Source organism: Mauremys mutica, chromosome 1 (genome assembly GCF_020497125.1).
Source record: "Mauremys mutica isolate MM-2020 ecotype Southern chromosome 1, ASM2049712v1, whole genome shotgun sequence".
NCBI classification, from domain to species: Eukaryota; Metazoa; Chordata; order Testudines; family Geoemydidae; genus Mauremys; species Mauremys mutica.
The window spans coordinates 301,667,619-301,691,875 of record NC_059072.1 but is presented as its reverse complement, the minus strand read 5'-3'; the positions used below and the strand labels follow the sequence as shown (position 1 = coordinate 301,691,875).

The 24,257-nt window shown below is 44.3% G+C and overlaps 1 protein-coding gene across 1 annotated transcript in view; it reads left to right on the top strand.

Moving 5' to 3' along the window:
* The first annotated feature begins 625 nt into the window (after positions 1-625).
* Positions 626-24,257, top strand: part of VWA8 (von Willebrand factor A domain containing 8) — a 282,235-nt gene continuing 258,603 nt past the window's right edge. Inside the window, exons 1-2 of the mRNA XM_045012690.1 lie at positions 626-826; positions 19,622-19,699. Coding sequence (XP_044868625.1) covers positions 679-826; positions 19,622-19,699 — 226 coding nt within the window. The 5' untranslated portion in view covers positions 626-678. The remainder of the gene's footprint in view (positions 827-19,621; positions 19,700-24,257) is intronic.

Genomic DNA, 24,257 nt, shown 5'->3' with positions numbered 1-24,257 from the left:
CCTTTACCTGCCAGCGGAACATCACTCAAAACTTTCTTCTGTCGGTTTGAATAGAAGTAGCGCGGGAACCATATCGCTACTACACATATACACTTGTACCGATACAGAAAAGCGAATGATAGCGCGCCCCCCCCCCACACCTCCCAAGTCGCGTACTGTGACTCCAAGAGGCGCAGAGAGCAAGAGCTGTCAGTAGCTCCAATTCACACCCCAGCATTTCAGCCCAGGAACCAGTACAGGTCAGATACTCGCCCAGGCTACAGTGCAATTGAACTGTGCAGGTGGCTGACGGGTGGGTGAAGGCTGATCCTGGCGCTGACACACCCAGAGAGCCACCCGCACCCCCTCTGTCCGGGGCACCCACAGAGCAAAGTCCCCCCGTGCCCATCCCCCCGCACAGGGCAGGGGAGATGGGCCCGCTTGGGGCAGGCTCACTCGGTCCCTGCCTCTCGGGGCCCGGGCCTGCTCCCCTGGAAGCTGGTGGCAAAGCGCTGCGACCCGGGGCAAACGCGGTCACAGCCGCCCGCCGGGGCGGCTCCCAGCGCCGCCCCCGGGCAGCCCGAGCCCGGCCGGCAGCGGTTTCCGGTCGGACTTTGTGTCTCGGCGTTTCCCTTCCCCCCGGCCTGCCGCTTCCCCAGTCCCCGCCTGCCCGGTGCGCGTCTCCGGCCCGGCCTCCCCATGCAGTCCCGGCTCCTGTGCTTCAGCGGCGGCCCCGCAGCGCGGAGAGTCCGGCTCATTCTGCGGCAGGTGGCGCGGGGCCGCCTGGCTGCGGAGAGGCAGCTGCAGCCGGAGGTCAGGGCGCTGCACGGCCCGGGAGCCGCCGCAGGTAACTCCCCCTCCCCCCACCACGGGTTAATGGGGCTGTGACTCCGCCCCCAAACACCAGCCACTTCTGCACCCCCGTCAGCCTCCACCGTCCCCAAGCGCCAGCCCCCCGTCAGCTCCCAGTGCCCCCAAACTCCAGCTCCCTCCACGCCCCCGATCCAACCATCAGCCCCACCGTCTCCAAATTCCAGCCCCCTCCACACCCCACCATCAGTCCCCACTGCCCCCAAACTCCAGCCCCTTCCATCCTGTATCAGCCCCCACTGCCTGCAAAGCCAGCCACCATCAGCCTCCACTGTCCCTAAACTCCGTTGCTCTGCACCCCGTCAGTCCCCACAGCCCCCAAACTCCAGCCCCTTCCATCCCCTATCAGCCCCCACTGCCTGCAAAGCCAGCCACCATCAGCCTCCACTGTCCCTAAACTCCGTTGCCCTGCACCCCGTCAGTCCCCACAGCCCCCAAACTCCAGCCCCTTCTGTCTCCTATCAGCCCCCACTGCCTGCAAAGCCAGCCACCATCAGCCCCCACTGTCCCTAAACTCCATTGCTCCACACCCCACCATCAGTCCCCACAGCCCCCAAACTCCATCCCCTATCAACCCCTACTGTCCCCAAATCCAATCACCATCAGCTTTCACTATCCCCAAACTCCAGTCCCATCCATGCCCCCATTTGCTCCCACTGACCCCAAATCTCACCATCAGCCCCCAAAATCCCAGCTCAACCATAAACCCAAATTAGCCCCTCACTACCTCATATCCAACCACCATCAGCCTCTAATGCTGCCTTCACACCTCATTATCAATCCCCATTACTCCCAAATCCAAGCCCCCAAATGTAATCCGCACCAGACCCTACTGCTCCCAAAACCCAATCTCACCTGTGCAGATCCAGTTCTAATTTCCTCCCTCATCCCCAAACTCACTGGCTCCATGTTTTTAACCTCTAGCCTCAATCTCCTCTCCTCCCCACACACTAGTGGTATATTCCATCTCATGCTAGATGCGTTGGGTTTTGTTTTAGTGGATTTTACTTTAAAAATTTTCTCAGGGTCTTGTATCCCTTTTTCTTGTCTGGAAAGTCAAAACAAAAGTAACTGGGGAATAGGAGCAAGACAGTTCCCTGCTCCTCTCCATCTAAACTCCACTGGGTGTATAGGCTTTGTAATGAAGTTGGGGGATGCTGACACATTTTAGGGCAACAATTCACCAACCGAACCACATTCCAAAACTCCTTTCTGTAAACCACCCTTCCACTAACTAGGAGAGAATGCAGGCAGAAGCCCAGCAGCAGAGTGGGGGCTATCCAGTTTATTGCACTGAGTGTTGCATGTATGAGTGTTACCTGCCCTGTGGGTGAGTGGCGTATGTGTGCAGTCGGTGCAAGGAGCTCCTGGCCCTCAGAGACCATGTATGGACTTTGGAGGCCAGGGTGGCGGAACTGGAGGAGCTAAGAGAGGCAGAGAGGTATGTTGATGAGGCTTTCCGGGACACTGTAGAATTGTCCCACCTCCGCTCAGACAGCTCCTGTGCTGTTGAGGAGGAAGAATGGCCCAGGGAAGTAGAGCAGTCAATGGGAGCAGAGGGAAACCTTCCCGTAGTTGGGACCCTCCTTCCAGATGGTGCTGGGGTTGCCTCTTGCACTGAGGTTGCCTCTCCGGGGGAGGGAACTCCAGTTTCTAGGAAAAGGCAGGTGTTAGTAATGGGAGATTCGATTATTAGAAACGTAGATAGCTGGGTCTGTGATGACCGGGAGAACCATATGGTGACTTGCCTGCCTGGTGCGAAGGTTGCGGATCTCTCGAGGTATCTAGATAGACTTATGTGTAGTGCTGGGGAGGAGCCGGTGGTTGTGGTACATGTAGGTACCAATGACATAGGGAAGGGTAGGAGAGATGTCCTGGAAGCCAAATTTAGGCTGCTAGGGAAGAGACTGAAATCCAGGACCTCTATGGTGGCATTGTCAGAAATGCTCCCAGTTCCACGCGCAGGGCCAGGTAGGCAGGCATAGCTTCAGAGTCTCAGTGCGTGGATGAGATGATGGTGTAGAGAGGAGGGGTTCACGTTCATTAGGAACTGGGGAAACTTCTGGGATGGGAGGAGCCTATACAGGAGAGATGGGCTCCACCTAAACCAAAGTGGAACCAGACTGCTGGCACTAAACATTAAAAAGGTTGTAGAGCAGTTTTTAAACTAGGAGATGGGGAAAAGCCGACTGCTGCAGAGGAGCGTCTGGATCGGACACAGACTTCTCTTAGGGGAGAGTCTGATGATAGAGAATCTCCAGGTTATAGTCAGGAGCAGAGGACTGAAAAGTATAATGTAAGGGCCGGATCAGATGATAAACAGTCACATAAAAAAGAATCTGGCACATCAGAAAAAGGCAGGCTAATAAACAGGGACAAGTTTCTAAAGTGCTTGTACACAAATGCCAGAAGTCTAAATAATAAGATGGGTGAACTAGAGTGCCTTGTGATAAAGGAGGATATAGATATAATAGGCATCACAGAAACCTGGTGGACTGAGAGCAATCAATGGGAAACAATCATTCCGGGGTACAAAATATATCGGAAGGACAGAACAGATCGTGCAGGGGGAGGAGTGGCACTATATGTGAAAGAAAGTGTAGATTCAAATGAAGTAAAAATCTTAAGCGAATCCACATGTTCCATAGAGTCTCTATGGATAGAAATTTCATGCTCTAGTAAAAATATAACATTAGGGATTTATTATCGACCACCTGACCAGGACAATAATTGTGATGATGAAATGCTAAGGGAAATTAGAGAGGCTATCAAAATTAAGAACCCAATAATATTGGGGGATTTCAATTATCCCCATATTGACTGGGAACATTTCACTTCAGGACGAAATGCAGAGATAAAATTTCTCGATACTTTAAATGACTGCTTCATGGAGCAGCTGGTACGGCAACCCACAAGGGGAGAGGCAACTCTAGATTTAATCCTGAGTGGAGCGCAGGAGCTGGTCCAAGAGGTAACTATAGCAGGACCGCTTGGAAATAGTGACCATAATACAATAGCATTCAACATCCCTGTGGTGGGAAGAACGCCTCAACTGCCCAACAGTGTGGCATTTAATTTCAAAAGGGGGAACTATACAAAAATGAGGGGGTTAGTTAGACAAAAGTTAAAAGGTACAGTGACTAAAGTGAAATCCCTGCAAGTTGCGTGGGCCCTTTTTAAAGACACCATAATAGAGGCCCAACTGAAGTGTCACTAGAGGAGGTTTTGGAATTAATTGATAAACTCAACATTAACAAGTCACCGGGACCAGATGGCATTCACCCAAGAGTTCTGAAAGAACTCAAATGTGAAGTTGCGGAACTATTAACTAAGGTTTCTAACCTGTCCTTTAAATCGGCTTCGGTACCCAATGACTGGAAGTTAGCTAATGTAACGCCAATATTTAAAAAGGGCTCTAGGGGTGATCCCGGCAATTACAGACCGGTAAGTCTAACGTCGGTACTGGGCAAATTAGTTGAAACAATAGTAAAGAATAAAATTGTCAGACACATAGAAAAACATAAACTCTTGAGCAATAGTCAACATGGTTTCTGTAAAGGGAAATCGTGTCTTACTAATCTATTAGAGTTCTTTGAAGGGGTCAACAAACATGTGGACAAGGGGGATCCGGTGGACATAGTGTACTTAGATTTCCAGAAAGCCTTTGACAAGGTCCCTCACCAAAGGCTCTTATGTAAATTAAGCTGTCATGGGATAAAAGGGAAGGTCCTTTCATGGATTGAGAACTGGTTAAAGGACAGGGAACAAAGGGTAGGAATTAATGGTAAATTCTCAGAATGGAGAGGGGTAACTAGTGGTGTTCCCCAAGGGTCAGTCCTCGGACCAATCCTATTCAATTTATTCATAAATAATCTGGAGAAAGGGGTAAACAGTGAGGTGGCAAAGTTTGCAGATGATACTAAATTACTCAAGATAGTTAAGACCAAAGCAGATTGTGAAGAACTTCAAAAAGATCTCACAAAACTAAGTGATTGGGCAACAAAATGGCAAATGAAATATGGATAAATGTAAAGTAATGCACGTTGGAAAAAATAACCCCAACTATACATACAACATGATGGGGGCTAATTTAGCTACAACGAGTCAGGAAAAAGATCTTGGAGTCATCGTGGATAGTTCTCTGAAGATGTCCACGCAGTATGCAGAGGCGGTCAAAAAAGCAAACAGGATGTTAGGAATCATTAAAAAGGGGATAGAGAATAAGACTGAGAATATATTATTGCCCTTATATAAATCCATGGTACGCCCACATCTCGAATACTGTGTACAGATGTGGTCTCCTCACGTCAAAAAAGATATTCTGGCACTAGAAAAGGTTCAGAAAAGGGCAACTAAAATGATGAGGGGTTTAGAGAGGGTCCCATATGAGGAAAGATTAAAGAGGCTAGGACTCTTCAGCTTGGAAAAGAGAAGACTAAGGGGGGACATGATAGAGGTATATAAAATCATGAGTGATGTTGAGACAGTGGATAAGGAAAAGTTATTTACTTATTCCCATAATACAAGAACTAGGGGTCACCAAATGAAATTAATAGGCAGCAGGTTTAAAACAAATAAAAGGAAGTTCTTCTTCACGCAGCGCACAGTCAACTTGTAGAACTCCTTACCTGAGGAGGTTGTGAAGGCTAGGACTATAACAATGTTTAAAAGGGGACTGGATAAATTCATGGTGGCCAAGTCCATAAATGGCTATTAGCCAGGATGGGTAAGAATGGTGTCCCTAGCCTCTGTTCGTCAGAGGATGGAGATGGATGGCAGGAGAGAGATCACTTGATCATTGCCTGTTAGGTTCACGCCCTCTGGGGCACCTGGCATTGGTCACTATCGGTAGACAGATACTGGGCTAGATGGACCTTTGGTCTGACCCAGTATGGCCTTCCTTATGTTCTTATGTTCAATTTTTCCATTCTGAGAAGCACCTCACGAGAGAAAAGGCTCCAAAACACTTGCCTTGTCTGTCCATTGCTTGTGTTTCAAAATGCTTCATTTTGTGGATCATCAGGAAGAGCTCTGCAGCCTATAGTTTGAGAACCACTCCTCTGCGACAGAGTAATGATACTTGTTTCGTTACATTGCATAGGGTTGCCACTTTACAAAGGCAGAACCCCACTAAATTCAGGGGTCTGATGATACTGATCTATTTGCAGGATTGGACTTGTCTGTAGAATATACTCCTCCTACCTTGAGGCAATTTTACAGGTTTAAAAAATGGTCTCAGGACCTGTATATGTTCCCTTAAGCAGCATTATTAGGACATACAATTGACCTTGGTCCTGCATATATTGGGATGAGTTGGACCCTGTTCCTTGAACAATCCCAGAGTATCTTATAATGATGTTCAAGACATGTGACAGCCTTGCACAAATTAGAACTGGCTCTTAAAACAATGACATACACCAACAGTAGGTGACATTTTTCTGGATGTGTGCCAAAGGAATCAATTCCTAAATATAGAATGAATAATGACCAAGTATGAATTAGAATCCTTTTGAGAGGTCCTGATGGTCTCTTAAATTTATGTACTTGTTTTAATTCTTTCTTACAGCACTATTACTCAGTTTTGCTGCCAGATAATGAGACAATCAGTCAAACACTCAAACAGGTTTGTGTTAATCAAGGAAGGAGCTAGTTTGAGGAATGAATATAATGAGGTAATATAATATTCAGAGGATGTTTGAATAGTAAAAAATGTAAAAAAGTGAGATTGAAAAGATTGGGATTTTTTACCTTAGAAAGGAGATGCATAAGAGGAGGCGTGATAAAAGTTATATAAGTAATAGTATAGAGAAGGTAGATCAGGGGCTTTAGTTCTCCCATCTCATAACTCAAGAACAAGAAGGCATTCAATTAAATTAAAAGGTGGAAAATTCAAAACTGATAAAAGGAGGTACTTTTTCTCACCTTGCATAATTAGACTGTGAAACTTTTTAACCCAATGCACAATTAGATTACAAAACTCTGTGCCAGAGGATGACATTGAGGCCAAGAATTGAGAGAAAGTCAATAAGAGATGGGGTATGTCTATGGATAACTCCGTTCTTGTTATCAAAATTAATGATGATAATGTTGGAAGGAATAGTAAGCCTTGTGCCTCAGGGTTTGCACGTCCTCTGAAGCCACTGTCAGCGACCGGCTACTGGACTAGATGGATTTTGGATCTCATTGAGTAAGGCAATTCCTATGTTCCTATGAATTGTGAGGTCTTGATATTAGGAACACTATTTACTGCCCATTCTCCTCCAGTGGACTCCATTCACCTTAGGTCCTCCTCACATCCTCTTGCAGGACCCAGGTCTCCTATACCTTTGACAACTTTGGGTGTGCAGTCAGGTAACCTGCTCCTCCTCTTTTGTTACCTTCTCCACGGGCTTTCAGGGGGCTGCCCCCACTAGGAGGCTTCTTGATATAGTGTTTCCTCTCTTCTCCTATGCAGAAAGAGATTTTTGGGAAGGGCTGGAAGCTGCAGCCAGCTAGGTAAGCAACAGTCAGTCTGGCTCCCTGATTGCCTGAAGCTGAGACACATCCCAGATACTGGTGTGGCGGTAGCGCCTCAGTATTGGGACAGAGCGGTTGCCGGTCACAGTTTTGTAAAATGTGAAGGAGGGGCACCCACCTCCCCCTAACGTTCTTTGCAATAGGGAGTAGAGGCCTCCTGGCACCCTATGAAGAGCTCTGGAAGAACAGATGAAGGCAGCCGGTGCCAGAGAGTTATGAAGAGTGGGGTGGGGAAGTCATAGAATTAAGGGAAGAGAAAAGGGGTTACTAAAGCTTCATGGAAACACTTGTGAGAGATTTGCACTTGTGCAGCTCAAATGGGAGATCCTAGTAAACATTAAACTTAACATAAAAAAGGTTGAAGAGCAGTGTTTAAACGAGAAGATGGGGGAAAGCCGACTGCTGCAGAGGAGCATGTGGATTGGACAGAGACTTCTCTTAGAGGAGAGTCTATTGATAGAGATTCTCTAGGTTATAGTCAGTAGCAGAGGATAATGTAAGGGCCAGATCAGACGAGAAACATTCACATAAAAAATCGGACGCGTCAGAAAAGGGCAGACAAATAAACAGTGACAAGTTTTTAAAGTGCTTGTACACAAATGCTAGAAGTCTAAATAATAAGATGGGTGAAATAGAGTGCCTCGCGATAAAGGATATAATAGGCATCACAGAAACCTGGTGGACTGAGGACAGTCAATGGGACACAATCATTCCGGGGTACAAAATATATCAGAAGGACAGAACAGGTCGTGCTGGGGGAGGGAATGGCATTATATGTGAAAGAAAATGTAGAATCAAATGAAGTAAAAATCTTAAGTGAATCCACATGTTCCATAGAATCTCTATGGATAGTAATTTCATGCTCTAATAAGAATATAACATTAGGGATCTATTATCGACCACCTGACCAGAATAGTGATAGTGATGATGAAATGCTAAGGGAAATGAGAGAGGCTATCAAAATAAAGAACTCAATAATATTGGAGGATTTCAGTTGTCCCCATATTGACTGGGAACATGTCACCTCAGGATGAAATGCGGAGACAAAATTTCTCGATACTTTAAATGACTGCTTCTTGGAGCAGCTGGTATGGGAACCCAAAAGGGGAGAGGCAATTCTCGATTTAGTCCTGATTGGAGCGCAGGAGCTGGTCCAAGAGGTAACTATAACAGGACTGCTTGGAAATAGTGACCATAATATAATAACATTTTACATCCCTGTGGTGGGAAGAACATCTGAACAGCCCAACACTGTGGCATTTAATTTCAAAAAGGGGAACTATGCAAAAATGAGGGGGTTAGTTAAACAGAAATTAAAAGGTACAGTGACTAAAGTGAAATCCCTGCAAGCTGCATGGACGCTTTTTTAAAGACACCATAATAGAGGCCCAACTTAAATGTATACCCCAAATTAAGAAACACAGTAAAAGAACTAAAAAAGAGCCACCGTGGCTTAACAACCATGTAAAAGAAGCAGTGAGAGATAAAAAGGCATCTTTTAAAAAATTGGAAGTCAAATCCTAATGTGGTAGATAGAAAGGAGCATAAACACTGCCAAATTAAGTGTAAAAATGTAATAAGAAAAGCCAAAGAGGAGTTTGAAGAATGGCTAGCCAAAAACTCGAAAAATAATAACAAAATGTTTTTAAGTACATTAGAAGCAGGAAGTCTGCTAAACAGCCAGTGGGGTCCCTGGATGATCGAGATACAAAAGGAGCACTTAAAGATGATAAAGTCATTGTGGAGAAACTAAACGAATTCTTTGCTTCAGTCTTCACGGCTGAGGATGTTAGGGAGATTCCCAAACCTGAGCTGGCTTTTGTAGGTGACAAATCTGAGGAACTGTCACAGATTGAAGTGTCACTAGAGGAGGTTTTGGAATTAATTGATAAACTCAACATTAACAAGTCACTGGGACCCAGATGGCATTCACCCAAGAGTTCTGAAAGAACTCAAATGTGAAATTGTGGAACTATTAACAAGGGTTTGTAACCTGTCCTTTAAATTGGCTTCTGTACCCAGTGACTGGAAGATAGCTAATGTAACACCAATATTTAAAAAGGGCTCTAGACATGATCCCGGCAATTACAGACCGGTAAGCCTAATGTCAGTACCAGGCAAATTAGTTGAAACAATAGTAAAGACTAAAATTGTCAGACACCTAGAAGAACATAAATTGTTGGGCAAAAGTCAACATGGTTTCTGTAAAGGGAAATCGTGTCTTACTAATCTATTAGAGTTCTTTGAAGGGGTCAACAAACATGTGGACAAGGGGGATCCAGTGGACATAGTGTACTTAGATTTCCAGAAAGCCTTTGACAAGGTCCCTCACCAAAGGCTCTTACGTAAATTAAGTTTTCATGGGATAAAAGGGAAGGTCCTTTCATGGATTGAGAACTGGTTAAAAGACAGGGAACAAAGGTTAGGAATAAATGGTAAATTTTCAGAATGGAGAGGGGTAACTAGTGGTGTTCCCCAAGGGTCAGTCCTAGGACCAATCCTATTCAATTTATTCATAAATGATCTGGAGAAAGGGGTAAAAACGGAAGTGGTAAAGTTTGCAGATGATACTAAACTGCTCAAAATAGTTAGGACCAAAGCAGACTGTGACAAACTTCAAAAAGATCTCACAAAACTAAGTAATTGGGCAGCAAAATGGCCAATGAAATTTAATGTGGAGTTATTTAAAGTAATGCACATTGGAAAAAATAACCCCAACTATACATACAATATGATGGGGGCTAATTTAGCTACAACAAATCAGGAAAAAGATCTTGGAGTCATCGTGGATAGTTCTCTGAAGATGTCCACGCAGTGTGCAGAGGCGGTCAAAAAAGCAAACAGGATGTTAGGAATCATTAAAAAGGGAATAGAGAATAAGATGGAGAATATATTATTGCCCTTATATAAATCCATGGTACACATCTCGAATACTGTGTACAGATGTGGTCTCCTCATCTCAAAAAGGATATTCTGGCACTAGAAAAGGTTCAGAGAAGGGCAACTAAAATGAATAGGGGTTTGGAACGGGTCCATGAGGAGAGATTAAAGAGGCTAGGACTTTTCAGCTTGGAAAAGAGGAGACTAAGGGGGGATATGATAGAGGTGTAATAAATCATGAGTGATGTGGAGAAAGTAGATAAGAAAAAGTTATTTACTTATTCCCATAATACAAGAACTAGGGGTCACCAAATGAAATTAATAGGCAGCAGGTTTAAAACAAATAAAAGGAAGTTCTTCTTCACACACCGCACGGTCAACTTGTGGAACTCCTTGCCTGAGGAGGTTGTGAAGGCTAGGACTATAACAGCGTTTAAAAGAGAACTGGATAAATTCATGGAGGTTAAGTCCATTAATGGCTATTAGCCAGGATGGGTAAGGAAAGGTGTCCCTAGCCTCTGTTTGTCAGAGGGTGAGGATGGATGGTGGGAGAGAGATCACTTGATCATTACCTGTTAGGTTCACTCCCTCTGGGGCACCTGGCATTGGTCACTGTCGGTAGACAGGATACTGGGCTAGATGGACCATTGGTCTGACCCAGTACAGCCGTTCTTATGTTCTGATTATTATTTGATTTCTTGAATAAAGTCCAAGAGTTTGAGAATTTTTATATTCAGGTGGCATGTTCCAAGCCTGTAGAGTATGACAGTCTGTTACTTTTCTTCAGTGAAGTGGTGGTGATGAACATTTAAAAAGAATTGTATTTACTTTGTTGGCTGAGCTTATGAGCAATCAAGTGTGCAGCCTTTTAGTTTGCTGAGCGAAGTGAGGCCTACACTCAATTTGATGGCATTTCTCCGCTTGTGTGTCTGGGCATAAGTCTTGAACACCAGAGCTGATCAATTCCAAAATTGCAGGATATGTTCTACACAAAAATGGGAAGAAACCTATTGATTTTTGGTGAAAACCAGAAATGGGTGGGAGGGAGACAGAGCTCTTGGCATTTGGTTAGCACACCCTGAGCTTTAACCACATCTGTTGTTGTCTAGAGAGTTTAAAAAAAATGGCTGCCATCAACTTTTTCTTTTAACACCTTCCAGCATAACAACACACCCCATCTCAGCTCTGCCCATCATTCCAAAAGTATTTAAAATGTTGACAGCCTGAATGACTTATATCCCAGACAGAGAAAAGAAATATTTTACAAATTCCAAATTAGGGGGGAAATGGAGAGCAGCAAGGACCCCCTTGTATGCACAAGGATGTTGGCAACCCTCTAGATGTAAGCAGGCTAAGATGAGCAGTCACAAGGGAAATGGGGAAGACTGTGAGTTCCTCGCATATGGTGAAAGGGAGAATTTTTTGGGATGCATACAGAGCCTTTGGCATGAGGATGGGAGTAGGGGAATTGCAGGGAATTTCTGAAATAGAGGAGGAGAGTGGCACACAGGGAGCTTGTGTGGAAAATTGCAGGGATGCTTGTGTGTACAGTGAGCTCAGACCATGCAAGCTACAAAGTGCCACTCTGTTTTTATATGCCTTTTGGAGGATTAGGATATAAGACAGGCTATGTTTACACTGCACTTTCGTTGGGAAAACTTTTGTTGGTCAAGTTGGTCAGACCTCTCCTGCTGACAAAGAGCAGCTACACTGCATACCTTACAGGGCACAGCTGTGCTGCTGTAAGGTGTGCAGTGTAGACATAGCCATGCACAACTCAACAGGCTATTAACGCTTAATAAACATGGTTTCTTGGTCATTCTCTTTGAGTAAAATTAAGTACTGGCTGTGAGATTCAAAATCTGGTAATTGTTTTAAATATAACTTCTAATATTTAGTAAATAATTCTAGCCACGGTTGTTTGTTGGTTTGTTTTGCAAATATTTTTTGGGTTAATACATAAACCTTGTTGTCCTGACGTTGAACTTGTTTAGCCAATTCAAGCACTCTACAAGGACTGTTTTTAAAAGTCACATAGGAATTGCCAGGGTGAATTTTGAAGGGTGTTTCAACTAGTTTTCAATAAAAGAAAGTTCTTTTTAATAAGTTTCTTTGATTTTCAGACATGGTTTATTTTCTTTTATTGTGTCACTGAAAATATACTAATGATCAATTATGCTTGATGTTTAAGCTCATTTAAAAATAGGTTGACAGCTTGGATATTCCACTTTGAACAAACTGTACTTTGAAAACCTTATTTTAGTATTGAAACACTAAGTTAATTTTCATATTACAGTACTGACAAGTCTGGACAGCTTAGCACTGGTAAAGCACACTAGTGGAAAGTGCCAACTAACTAATTGGTGAACAGGACAATTCTTAAGTGTTCAGCCCAGGATATCATCCTCTTTGAGCCAGAAAATTTTTGGCCATTAAATTCATGTTTTTACTGGAAAAATAAAGCAGCTGGCATATACTCCCTCCTCATCCCTAAGATTCAGAGAATTCCCTCTCAATTGGGGGCCTCAGAGAACACAGCTGAAGGCCACTAATTTTTTGGTAGGAATGAATATTTTTGATAAAAATCTCTTGTAGCCAATTTACACAACACATTACAAATACAGAGCAAAACTAAGGTATACACAATAAGTACAAAGTTTATTTATCCAAGTGTTAAAAATATTTAAACTGATTTATCACAAGAGGTGTACAATTGAGCACCGTCAGTCATTCCATACTAACAGTGCACACTATTTTCACAAATTGCCAAGATGTATAATGCTTTCAAATTATAAAAAGTTCTACTTTATGCTGGTTTCTTTAATCCCATAAATGATTATTAGGTGTCCAGGGAAGATTCCAATGCAGAAATAATATGCTCAGAAAGGGGGAGAAAAAGGAGTATAACAGTACTTGTTAGTTCTCCAAAAGAAGACACTTGATGTTTTGAAGCTCAGCTTGCTTTATCATTGGCTCTGTAATCAATCTTAGGGTAAATACAAATATATATTGTCTTTATTGACATTGTAGACTTTAAATAGTGAAGAAAATAATTAGTCCATAGCAGATCACAGCAGAAAATCAAGCCCAACTCTGCAGACTGTTTAATGCAGTGGATATAGAGCTAACTTAATCAGTTAACCCAAAAAAAGGAAGCAGTGGAACAAACTTTTGCTTGTGATACTGTTTTCCCGGAACACGTAAATAAAAAAACAAAACAAAACACCCCTAGTACTCCCAAGACCACAGTTATCCTTCAGATGTGTATAGAATAGGCCTGTGAGCATGAATACATTTATAACTAAAAACTACAATGCATAAGCCAAAATGCAAGCACAGAACTATAAAATCATGCATTTAACTCAAAATACATGCTTGCTGTACTTTGTAATAATTTATTCAAAAAGGCTGAGGAAAAGGGAAAAACAAATTCTTAATAACAATACCATTACCCTTTTCAAGCTTAAATTGGATCTCTAAGGATGAGTTGCCATTCTCTCTGCTACATGTCCTTTTGTAAAGGTGTTTTGTAAATGATATCAGTTGGAAGCATTTATTTTCCTTTCCTTCTCTTTATCATGAAATGAGGATCTAAAAATATATATACAGATGTAATTTAGCTGTTGAACTTTTCTCAAACAGATGTGGTATAATCACACAGAAATTAGTGTTAGCAGTGCATAACACCACAGTTTAAATGTGTTTGTGCTATTAGTTGAAGAGAGAAGATGAATATTTTATATAAGACTGAATTATAGGTATTTTGAGATCACTTTTTCAGTATGGTAATCATATAATTGCAGACCTAAAGAGTCCAAAAGAGAGAATCCTCAACCACCCAATAAAAATGCATTTCAAATCTCCCAGTGTCACGATCCTGCAAAGGCTGGCATATGTGCTTGGAATTATTTATATGCATAATATTACTGACCTCAGTGGGACTGCTCACAGTGAGTAAGGTTATATACATGTATGTATACATCCTTGCAGATAGGAGTCTAAAATTATAGAGGGGATTCTTTGTTTTAAAATGGCCATTTTAAATTAATTTTATTTCTTTTGTTTTTCATGATGTGTTATTTCACCATAAAAAGTAGTTAATAGAAAAATGTAGGAAAAACTATTTTCTGCTACTTTTTAAAAAATTGTGATTAAGATATAATCCAGTGTTTCTCAAACTTTTGTATTGGTCACCCCTTTCACACAGCAAACCTACGTATGCAACCCCCCTTATAAATTAAAAACACTTTTTTTGTATTTAATACTATTATAACTGCTGGAGGCAAAGTGAGGTTTGGGGGTGGAGGCTAACAGCTCATGACTCCCCACGTAATAACCTTGTGACCACCGATGGGTCACAACCCCCAGTTTGAGAACCCCTGATATAATCTATTTATCTGTCTTTATATATGACCCATACCACAGTTGTGTATGAGAGTATACCAACATAACCCCACAGTGTAGACCAGGGGTTGGCAACCTCTGGCACATGGCTCGCCAGGGTAAGCACCCTGGCAGGCTGGGCCAGTTTGTTTACCTGCTGCGTCGGCATGTTTGGCCGATTGCGGCTCCCACTGGCCATGGTTGACCGTCCCAGGCCAATGGGGGATGCGGGAGGCCACGCGGGCTGAGGGATGTGCTGGCCACAGCTTCCTGCTGCCCCCATTGGCCTGGGACAGCCAGTGGGAGCCACGATTGGCCGAACCTGCCAATGTGGCAGGTAAACTAACTGGTCCAGCCTGCTAGGGTGCTTACCCTGGTGAGCCGCGTGCCAGAGGTTGCCGACCCCTGGTGTAGACGCAGCCTATTGCAACGTAAGGGGGTTTTCTGTCTGTTTAGGAATGCCACCTCTCTGAATGATGATAGCAAGGTCAACAGAAGCATTCTTCTGTTCGCATAGGTTGGGATGGCTGTCAGTCAGATTTGTGGATTTTCCACACCCCTGAGCAATGTAGCTATGTGAATCTAAAATTTAAGTATAGATCAGGCCTTTGTAGCTCACAATTTTTAAAAATAGATATAACAATAGCTCTTTATGCAACACTTGTAGGAAAAATAATTTGATAGGGTAGAAAAAATATCAAAGTAATATATGAGCTCGATTGTGATCCATGTGGGTGGACAGCTGTCTGCATGAAATTCTGTTATCCTGTGGGGTTAGGCACGGGCTTGATATTCTGACTGATAGACCTAATTCTTGACCACTTCTGATCATTTGAAGAACCTATGATCAGCCTCGTCTACACTAGGTCAACATATGTACAGCACTCCGGGGTGTGAAAAATCTAAACTCAGAGTACCCAGCTATGCTAACCCCAAACCGCCATGTAGACGCAGTTAGGTTGACAGAAGAATGCTATTTACTGTCACTTCGGGAGGTGGAGTTCCTACAGCAATGGAAAACCCCCTTCTGAAACTGTAGTCTGTGTCTGCACTATGGGGTTATACTATGGCTGCAGTAGCAACCATAGTGTAGACATGGATTTTGTCACTTCTTGTAGAAATAGGGGTGTATTAAATGTGTTATCCAGTCTAAATTGCAGTTCTAGAAAAATAGAGGGTGTTAGTTTCCATGGGTTGTCACATTTTTATTAGCTAAATTATCTCAAGATAAGCAAATATCTTTATTTAGAGGCTCACTTTCCAACACTTTTGCGGTGTCTGAGTGAAAGTTAAAAACTGCACAGCTTCAGGAAAGTGCTATTTAGCTATTGTGTTAAGGTTCAGTTTTAAACTAGCACTTTTCCCCCCTAAAGCTGTCTGTTCAGCTGTGGTTTTCAGGACTTCATCTGTGCTCATTCTAGGGTTTGGTCTACACTAGGAATTTACATCGGTATAGATATGTCTCTTAGGCATGTGAAAAATGCAGACCCGAGAGATGTAGCTATATCGATCTAATCCCCGGTGAAGATAATGCTAGGTCGATGGCACAGTTCTTCCGTCAAAATAGCTACCACCTCTTGGGGAGGCGGATGACCTATAGCGATGGGAGAATCCCTCCCATTGGCCTAGGTAGTGTCTACACTGAAGCACTACAGTGAGACAAGTGTGCCATTGTAGTATTTTAACTCCGTTTTGATAGGGGTAGTATAAGGAGAGGGAAAGTTTGGAATGCTCATAATATAGGTTTGTAATTTTTTAAAAAATAGTGTGTCAGTAGATGGAACCCTAATAATATACTTGATGATGTTAGAAGGACAGGTGAGGTCCCTTTGTATATGTACCATAGAGATAAGCATGATAGAAGAACCTAGACTAGAGTTGCACACTGTGGTGTTTCTGTAGGCTGAGCTCACTGCAGACACCAGGAGCTCCTTGCATTCCTACATTTCCCCACAATTTGTAATTTGTAAAATTATTTATTTTCTTTCTGTCTGGGCGATACGTCATTCAGGGTATCGTCATTTTAAATTCCATTGCAATCATGAGCAGAGCTGAGATGGGGAGAAGGATGTAACCTGGACAGTGTTAATGGATATCATTGACTGGTTCTTTTTACAGAGCTGGTTAAATCTGATGTGTTTGCTAACCAGATGCCAGGAGCTCTGTATGTCCCCTGCTTCCACCTTCCTGTTTTCCCATTTTCACCAAATGGGCACTTTATGGGCCTGATTTTAATGGAATTTCAGGCTTTTCTGGTTTTCTGATTTTATCAAAATCAATAGGTTCTGCTCTTTGATACCTAGAACAGTCCATGACAGGATGTGGTTTTCAGAATATATCATGTCACAGAAAGACAGACAAACAGAGAAATGCCATCGAATTGAGTGTAAGGCCTTGCTTTGCTTAGCGAATGAAATAGGTAGCCCAAAAAACTTTTCTAGATTCTATTTATGCAGTGTAGTTGTATCTGTGTCAGTTCCAGGACATTAGAGAGACAAGGTGGCTGAAGTAATGTCTTTTATTGGACCAACTTTTGTTGGTGAGAAGATGGTCAAATAAAAGTAGTTTCTATTGTGATCCTAAAGCTTATAGTGTCTTATTTTTATATACAAAAAACATCAAAAATAGAAGGGGAATTGTTTTGGTTTGGGTTTTCTTCTTCTTCTTTTTTTTTTTTTTTACTTGCCTGCTGTTTGTCTGGTATCACACATCTTGTCCTTTCAGCCCATGTCTCATTCCTTCTGTATTTTGAACGAATCATGTGTATAGGGGAGAGAGACATTATGTTTGCAACTTGAATGTAAATAATTTAAGCTAGAAGCTAATTAGTCATATACACTTGTTTTGTCGCTCCTTGGCTGGGGGAAGGCGAGAAAAGAAATTGACACAAAATTCCTGAGGCAGACAATCAGACAAATCTGTTTTAAGAGGAATTTTAGCATTTAAGAAGATGACCTGAAGAAGGGGGTTGTGGAGCTTCAGGCAAGCAGTGGACCCCTCGGGACACTTGCTGAAATTTCAGATGTCTTCCACCTACTTGGATCCAGCCTGCTCAGCCCTTCATTATCACCCCAGTGAGCAAGGGAAGTTAGAGCTGCAGACACATAAGGGGAGTGGGAGGGGAGCTTTGGTTGTCATTTTCAGCCCTGAAGTGCTGGCTTACTACATTTTTTTTTATAGCAGCCTACGGAGAGAGTAAGTTTTAAAAGGATCCTGAGCTTAAATGAGTACAGTGACCATCAACTAGCCACAGGGAAAGACTGACCTATTATGTTGATGTAAGTGGAGTTACTGTAGGAAACACTGCATACGTTGTTTGTCGATATAGTGCTTCTTGTAGACCGTCAAAGGGTATTAAATAATGAATGTTAGATTTGTTCAAGCATTTCTTAGGAGCCAGGATTCAGGAAACAGCAAGAGGAATATGGTATTAAAATACAGTAGCATGAAAGAATGCTATAAAATATCATAATTCAGACACATTACATTAGTATTGATCCAGAAACGAAGAGTGTAAGGAGAAGTAGCTAATGTGTTTTTTTGAGGGATTGGCCAAGGACTGGAAGTTGAAAATAAAATACAAATCTGTACTGGAAATGGAAAATTGACAAGTGCATCTTAACAAGAATACAGCCAATTAAGCGGTGCTGGGAAAAGATAAAGACAGCAAAGCTGGAGAATGAGCTAATGCTAGTTGAGAGAGTCAAGGGGAACAATTAGGGTTTTAGAATTTATCAGGGAAAACTTGTAAGGCCTGAGAGAAAGTCCATTAATAAGGACTAGCTTATGGGTTTGCCACAGACCCTGGGTAAATGGCAGTACAACTAGGTGTTGCCCAAGGAGAACCTCGGGTGTCACAAAATGGTCCCTAATTCCTCTCTTGCTTCAAGGAGGAAATAATCTGTGCCAGCTCTATACCTGGCCCAAATACTTTCCCCTCTATGCTAGCTCAGCTGTGCTGGCTGGTGAATTTGTGGGGCTATAAGAGGTGTAGTGAAGGCGTCACCCACTTCCCTTCCCACCCACCTGTGCAAGAACGAGAGAAGTGGCTCTGTGGAGTCTGCTCTCATTCCTCCATGCTGTGATATTTTTATGTCCCCTAATTCCACTGCATATTCTGGTCCCTAATGGTGCTTAAAATAAGGAAGGATGTGTCTGTATCAAATAGGCACAAAACATCTGAAGTAGTGAACTTTTTTAAATGTTTAAAAAAAACACCTCCTAAAAGAACTGTTTGAACTAGAAAAAGGTTGGTGGGAGAAATCAACTAGTCAAAAAAGGAGGAGAAAGACCCTCTAAAATAATCATAGATAAGGGATACTTGAAAACCCTGAATATATACAATCCATGTCAGACATTTTGTATACATGTTAAAATAATGAGCTAACACATTTTTTGTACCCTGTGGCCTCTTGTGAGCTGCTGAAAACGAGGAGCTGTGACCAGGATCCTTTTGAAGCACATGGGCTGAGCTGGGGATTCATGAGAGGGTTCTGGGTGCTAGCTCTGACTTGCAGGCCATATATTTGCCACCCCAATCTCAGAAAAATATAACCGGAAACTAAGCTACCAATTCTAAAACTTCACAAGAGCTGATAGGACTTAGTGTTTTGCGACATCTTAGGAAGACACCAGATTCTGCAGGTGTGCAACCACTGAGTTGATGGGGCACTGATTGAGATGAATGGGTCAGTTTGCACAGTTCAGAGGTATTGTTTCTGGCTGTCTACATACACCGGAAAATCACCACTCCATTAAGTTATGCTCATGTCACATTTTCAAGGTTCTGCAGTCATGAGGGCTAGAAGATTAATTTTTAAAAGATGAAAGCTCAGATTCTGGAGCACAGCTCTGCGGCAAAGAGTGAATTCCATAGCTGTGGAATACAGAGGGCCCTTGCTATAAAAACAACGAAAGTACTGTCTATGGAAATGTTTCTTAAACCAAAACCAAGTGTACAGTATATTTTAATATTTCTTCTTTTTTTTTTTAGGGGATACTGTTACTATTGGAGATGTGTCATTTAAACTCAAAACACCAAAGAGCCCAGAACTTGTGCCACTGAACTACAGTAAGAAACTTCTTTCCTTTGGCTAGAGAATGTATAATGTGTCTGGAATATTGGAGCCCAGTCCTACAAACCCTTACTCTCACGCAAGCAATGTGTCTTAACTTATCCTTCAGTATTTTAAAGAAGAAACTGAGAATATTTTTTAGAAGGAGGCTGATTAAAATTGTAATGGACATTCACCCTCCCCTGCCATCCCCCTTGAGAGAGAAGCTGGGGGAATGAGAATGGAAATGCTTCTTGTGGTGGGCCTGTTACTGGTGCTAGGCGAGGCAGGCACTGCTGTGGTAGGACTGTGCTTGCATTAAAGTTGTTTGGATTTTTAGATAATATGGTCTTACCTCATTCCTTCAGATACTCCTGATGTTACAGTACTTTTAGGATAAATTACTTACGTTCATTACTGTTAATACCTGAGAGTAGTGTTTCTCAATCTTCTCAGGTTGGCAATCCCTTATTTGAAGTAAAACATTTACACAACACTTTTACACATTTACTGTAAAAGTCAAAGTACAAATGTATTGGTAACAATAAACGTATATAATTTAACTGTGTATGTGTATTGAGAGGTTGATAGAGCGGATTTGACCTTGAAGGGTAAGGGTGTGCAGGGAGCAGGGAAGTGAGATTTCTTTGCTTTACATCATTTAAAATTCCTAAACATCCGATTTTACTTTACACCATGTGTGCAGTACTTTTACTTCTGCGTTTCACCCAATTTTAACAATGAAAATGCACTAGTCCATTTCACTTTCGTTTAGTCAGTTTCCAGTTCTCATGCACTAACACAAATGCTCTCATTTCAGTAACAACAAATTACAACATTTTAATTCTATTAGATTTGGTAAATCTGTATGGGCAGTGGTGAGCTGCAGCCGGTTCGCACTGGTTCGCTAGAACCAGTTGCTAAAATTAGACGCTGGTGGAGAACCGGCTGTTAAAGAGCCAGGCAGGTAGGAGAACAACTCTGGTCTGCGGGCCCATCCTGTCCCCCCACCTGAGCTCCCAGGATTCTCTGCTCCCCACGGCAGAGCCACAGCGTGGTCAGCCGCCGCCGGCTGGGCAGCTCAGCTGAGCTCCAGCTTCCTCCTGCTGCTTTGAGCGGCCGTCAAGGTAAGGGGGGGCTGCGAGCTCCAGGGCCACCCGCGGGGCAAGTGGGGCAATTTGCCCCGGGCCCTGCAGGGGCCTCGGCCCCACGAGGATGTCCCCCTGACCCCTCCCCCCGCAGAGCCGCAGCGTGGCCGGCAGCTGGGCAGCTCAACTGAGCTCCAGCTTGTCCTGCTGCTTTGAGCGGCCGCCAGGGAAGTGGGGGCTGCGAGCTCCAGGGCTGCCCGGGGAGCAAGTGGGGCAATTTCTCCTGGGGCCCTGCTGGGGCCCCCTGCCCCATGAGGATGTCCCCCCTGGCCCCTCCCCCGCAGAGCCACGGTGTGGCCAGCCGCCGGCAGCTGGGGAGCTCAGCTGAGCTCCAGGATCCTCCTGCTGCTTTGAGCAGCCGGCAAAGGGGGGGTGGGGGAGTCTGCGAGCTCCAGGGCCGCCCGGGGGGCAAGTGGGGCAATTTGCCCCGGCCCCATGAGGATGTCCTCCCCTTGCCCCCGGCCCCTCCCCCCGCAGAGCCGTAGCGTGGCCAGCTGCCGGCAGCTGGGCAGCTCAGCTGAGCTCCAGCTTGTCCTGCTGCTTTGAGCGGCCGCCAGGGAAGTGGGGGCTGCGAGCTCCAGGGCTGCCCGGGGAGCAAGTGGGGCAATTTCTCCTGGGGCCCTGCTGGGGCCCCCTGCCCCATGAGGATGTCCCCCCTGGCCCCTCCCCCGCAGAGCCACGGTGTGGCCAGCCGCCGGCAGCTGGGGAGCTCAGCTGAGCTCCAGGATCCTCCTGCTGCTTTGAGCAGCCGGCAAAGGGGGGGTGGGGGAGTCTGCGAGCTCCAGGGCCGCCCGGGGGGCAAGTGGGGCAATTTGCCCCGGCCCCATGAGGATGTCCTCCCCTTGCCCCCGGCCCCTCCCCCCGCAGAGCCGTAGCGTGGCCAGCCGCCGGCAGCTGGGCAGCTCAGCTGAGCTCCAGCTTGTCCTGCTGCTTTGAGCAGCCGCCAAGCTGCGAGCTCCAGGGCTGCACTGAGAGCAAGTGGGGCAATTTGCCCTGGGCCTTGCAGGGGCACCCTGCCCCACGAGGATGTCTCCCCTGGGCTCTCCCCCGCTTCCCCCAGCCCGCAGAGCCGCAGCATGTCCAGCAGCTGGGCAGCTCAGCTGAGCTCTGGGCTGCCGGCAATAAGGGGGGTGGGAGGGGACTGCGAGCTCCGGGGCTGTGGGAGGGGCAAGTGGAGCAATTTGCCCCGGGCCCCTGGCCCCATGAGGATGTCCTCCCCCGCCTCCCCCCCCCCCCAGAGCTGCAGCGTGGCCAGCAGCTGGGCAGGTCAGCTGAGCTCCTGAGTTGTCCTGCTGCTTTGAGCTGCCGGCAAGGTAAGGGCGGGAGACTGCGAGCTCCAGGGCCGCAGGGGGCTAATGGGGCAATTTGCCCCAGGACCTGCAGGGGCCTCCAGCCCCATGAGTATGTCTCTTCCACCCCGGCCCCTCCCCTGCATCCCCCCCCGTTTAAATCAGAACTTTTTATAGGGAATCGGTTGTTAAGATTTTGGCAGCTCATCACTGCGTATGGGTATGTATTTATTTTCTGTAATCTAAATTTAAGGCCTGAATTATTGGATAGTGTCTCTCATTTTTGGGATAGAATCATAGAACTGGAAGGGACCTCGAGAGGTCATCTAGTCCAGTCCGCTGCACTCAAGGCAGGACTAAGTAGACCATCCCTGACAGCTGTTTGTCCAACCTGCTCTTAAAAATCCCCAATGATGGAGATTCCACAACCTTCCTAGGCAATTTATTCCAGTGCTTAACCACTCTGACAGTTAGGAACTTTTTCCTAATGTCCAACCTAAACTGCCCTTGCTGCAGTTTAAGCCCATTGCTTCTTGACCTATCCTCAGAGGTTAAGAAGAACGATTTTTCTCCCTCCTCCTTGTAACAACCTTTTATGTACTTGAAAACTGTTATCATGTCCCCTCTCAGTCTTCTCTTCTCCAGACTAAACAAACCTAGTTTTTTCAATCGTCCTTATTAGGTCATGTTTTCTTGACCTTTAATCATTTTTGTTGCTCTTCTCTGGACTTTCTCCAATTTGTCCACATCTTTCCTGAAATGTGGTGCTCAGAACTGGACACAGTACTCCAGCTGAGGCCTAATCAGCGCAGAGTAGAGCGGAAGAATTACTTCTCATGTCTTGCTTACAATACTTCTCCTGCTAATACATCCCAGAATGATATTTGCTTTTTTTGCAACAGTGTTACACTGGTGACTCATAGTTAGCTTGTGATCCACTATGACCCTCAGATCCCTTTCCGCAGTACTTCTTCCTAGGCAGTCATTTTCCATTTTGTATGTGTCCAACTGTGATTGTTCCTTCCTAAGTGGAGTACTTTGCATTTGTGCTTATTGAATTTCATCCTGTTTACTTCAGACCATTTCTCCAGTTCGTCCAGATAATTTTGAATTTTAATCCTATCTTACAAAACACTTGCAACCCCTCCTAGATTGTTATCATCCGCAAACTTTATAAGTGTACTCTCTATGCCATTATCTAAATCATTGATGAAGCTATTGAACAGAACCGGACCCAGAACCGATCCCTGCGGGACCCCACTTGTTATGCCCTTCCAGCATGACTATGAACTACTGATAACTACTCTCTGGGAACGGTTTTCCAACCCGTTACGCACCCACCTTATAGTAGCTCCATCTGGGTTGTATTTCCCTAGTTTGTTTATGAGAAGGTCATGCGAGACAGTATCAAAAGCCTTACTAAAGTCAAGATATACCACATCTACTGCTTCCCCCCATCCACAAGGCTTGTTACTCTGTCAAAGAAAGCTATCAGGTTGGTTTGACACGATTTGTTCTTGACAAATCCATGCTGACTGTTACTTATCACCTCATTACCTTGCAAATTGATTTCTTAATTATTTGCACTATTACCTTTCCAGGTACAGAAGTTAAGCTGACTGGTCTGTAATTCCCCGGCTTGTCCTTATTTCCCTTTTATAGATGGGCACTATATTTGCCCTTTTCCAGTCTTCTGGAATGACTTTTCAAAGACAATTGCTAATGGCTCAGATATCTCCTCAGTCAGCACCTTGGGTATTCTATGATGCATTTCATCAGGCCCTGGTGATTTGAAGACATCTAACTTATCCAAGTAATTTTTGACTTATTCTTTCCCTATTTTAGACTCTGATCCTACCTCATTTTCACTGGCATTCACTATGTTAGACATCCAATCACCATCAACCTTCTTGGTGAAAACCGAAACAAAGACGTCATTAAGCACATCTGCCATTTCCACATTTTCTGTTATTGTCTTTCCCCTCTGATTGAGTAATGGGCCTAGTCTGTTCTTGGTCTTCCTCTTGCTTCTAATTTATTTGTAAAATGTTTTCTTGTTACCCTATATGTCCCTAGCTAGTTTAATCTTGTTTTGTGCCTTGGCCATTCTAATTTTGTCCCTACATACTTGTGTTATT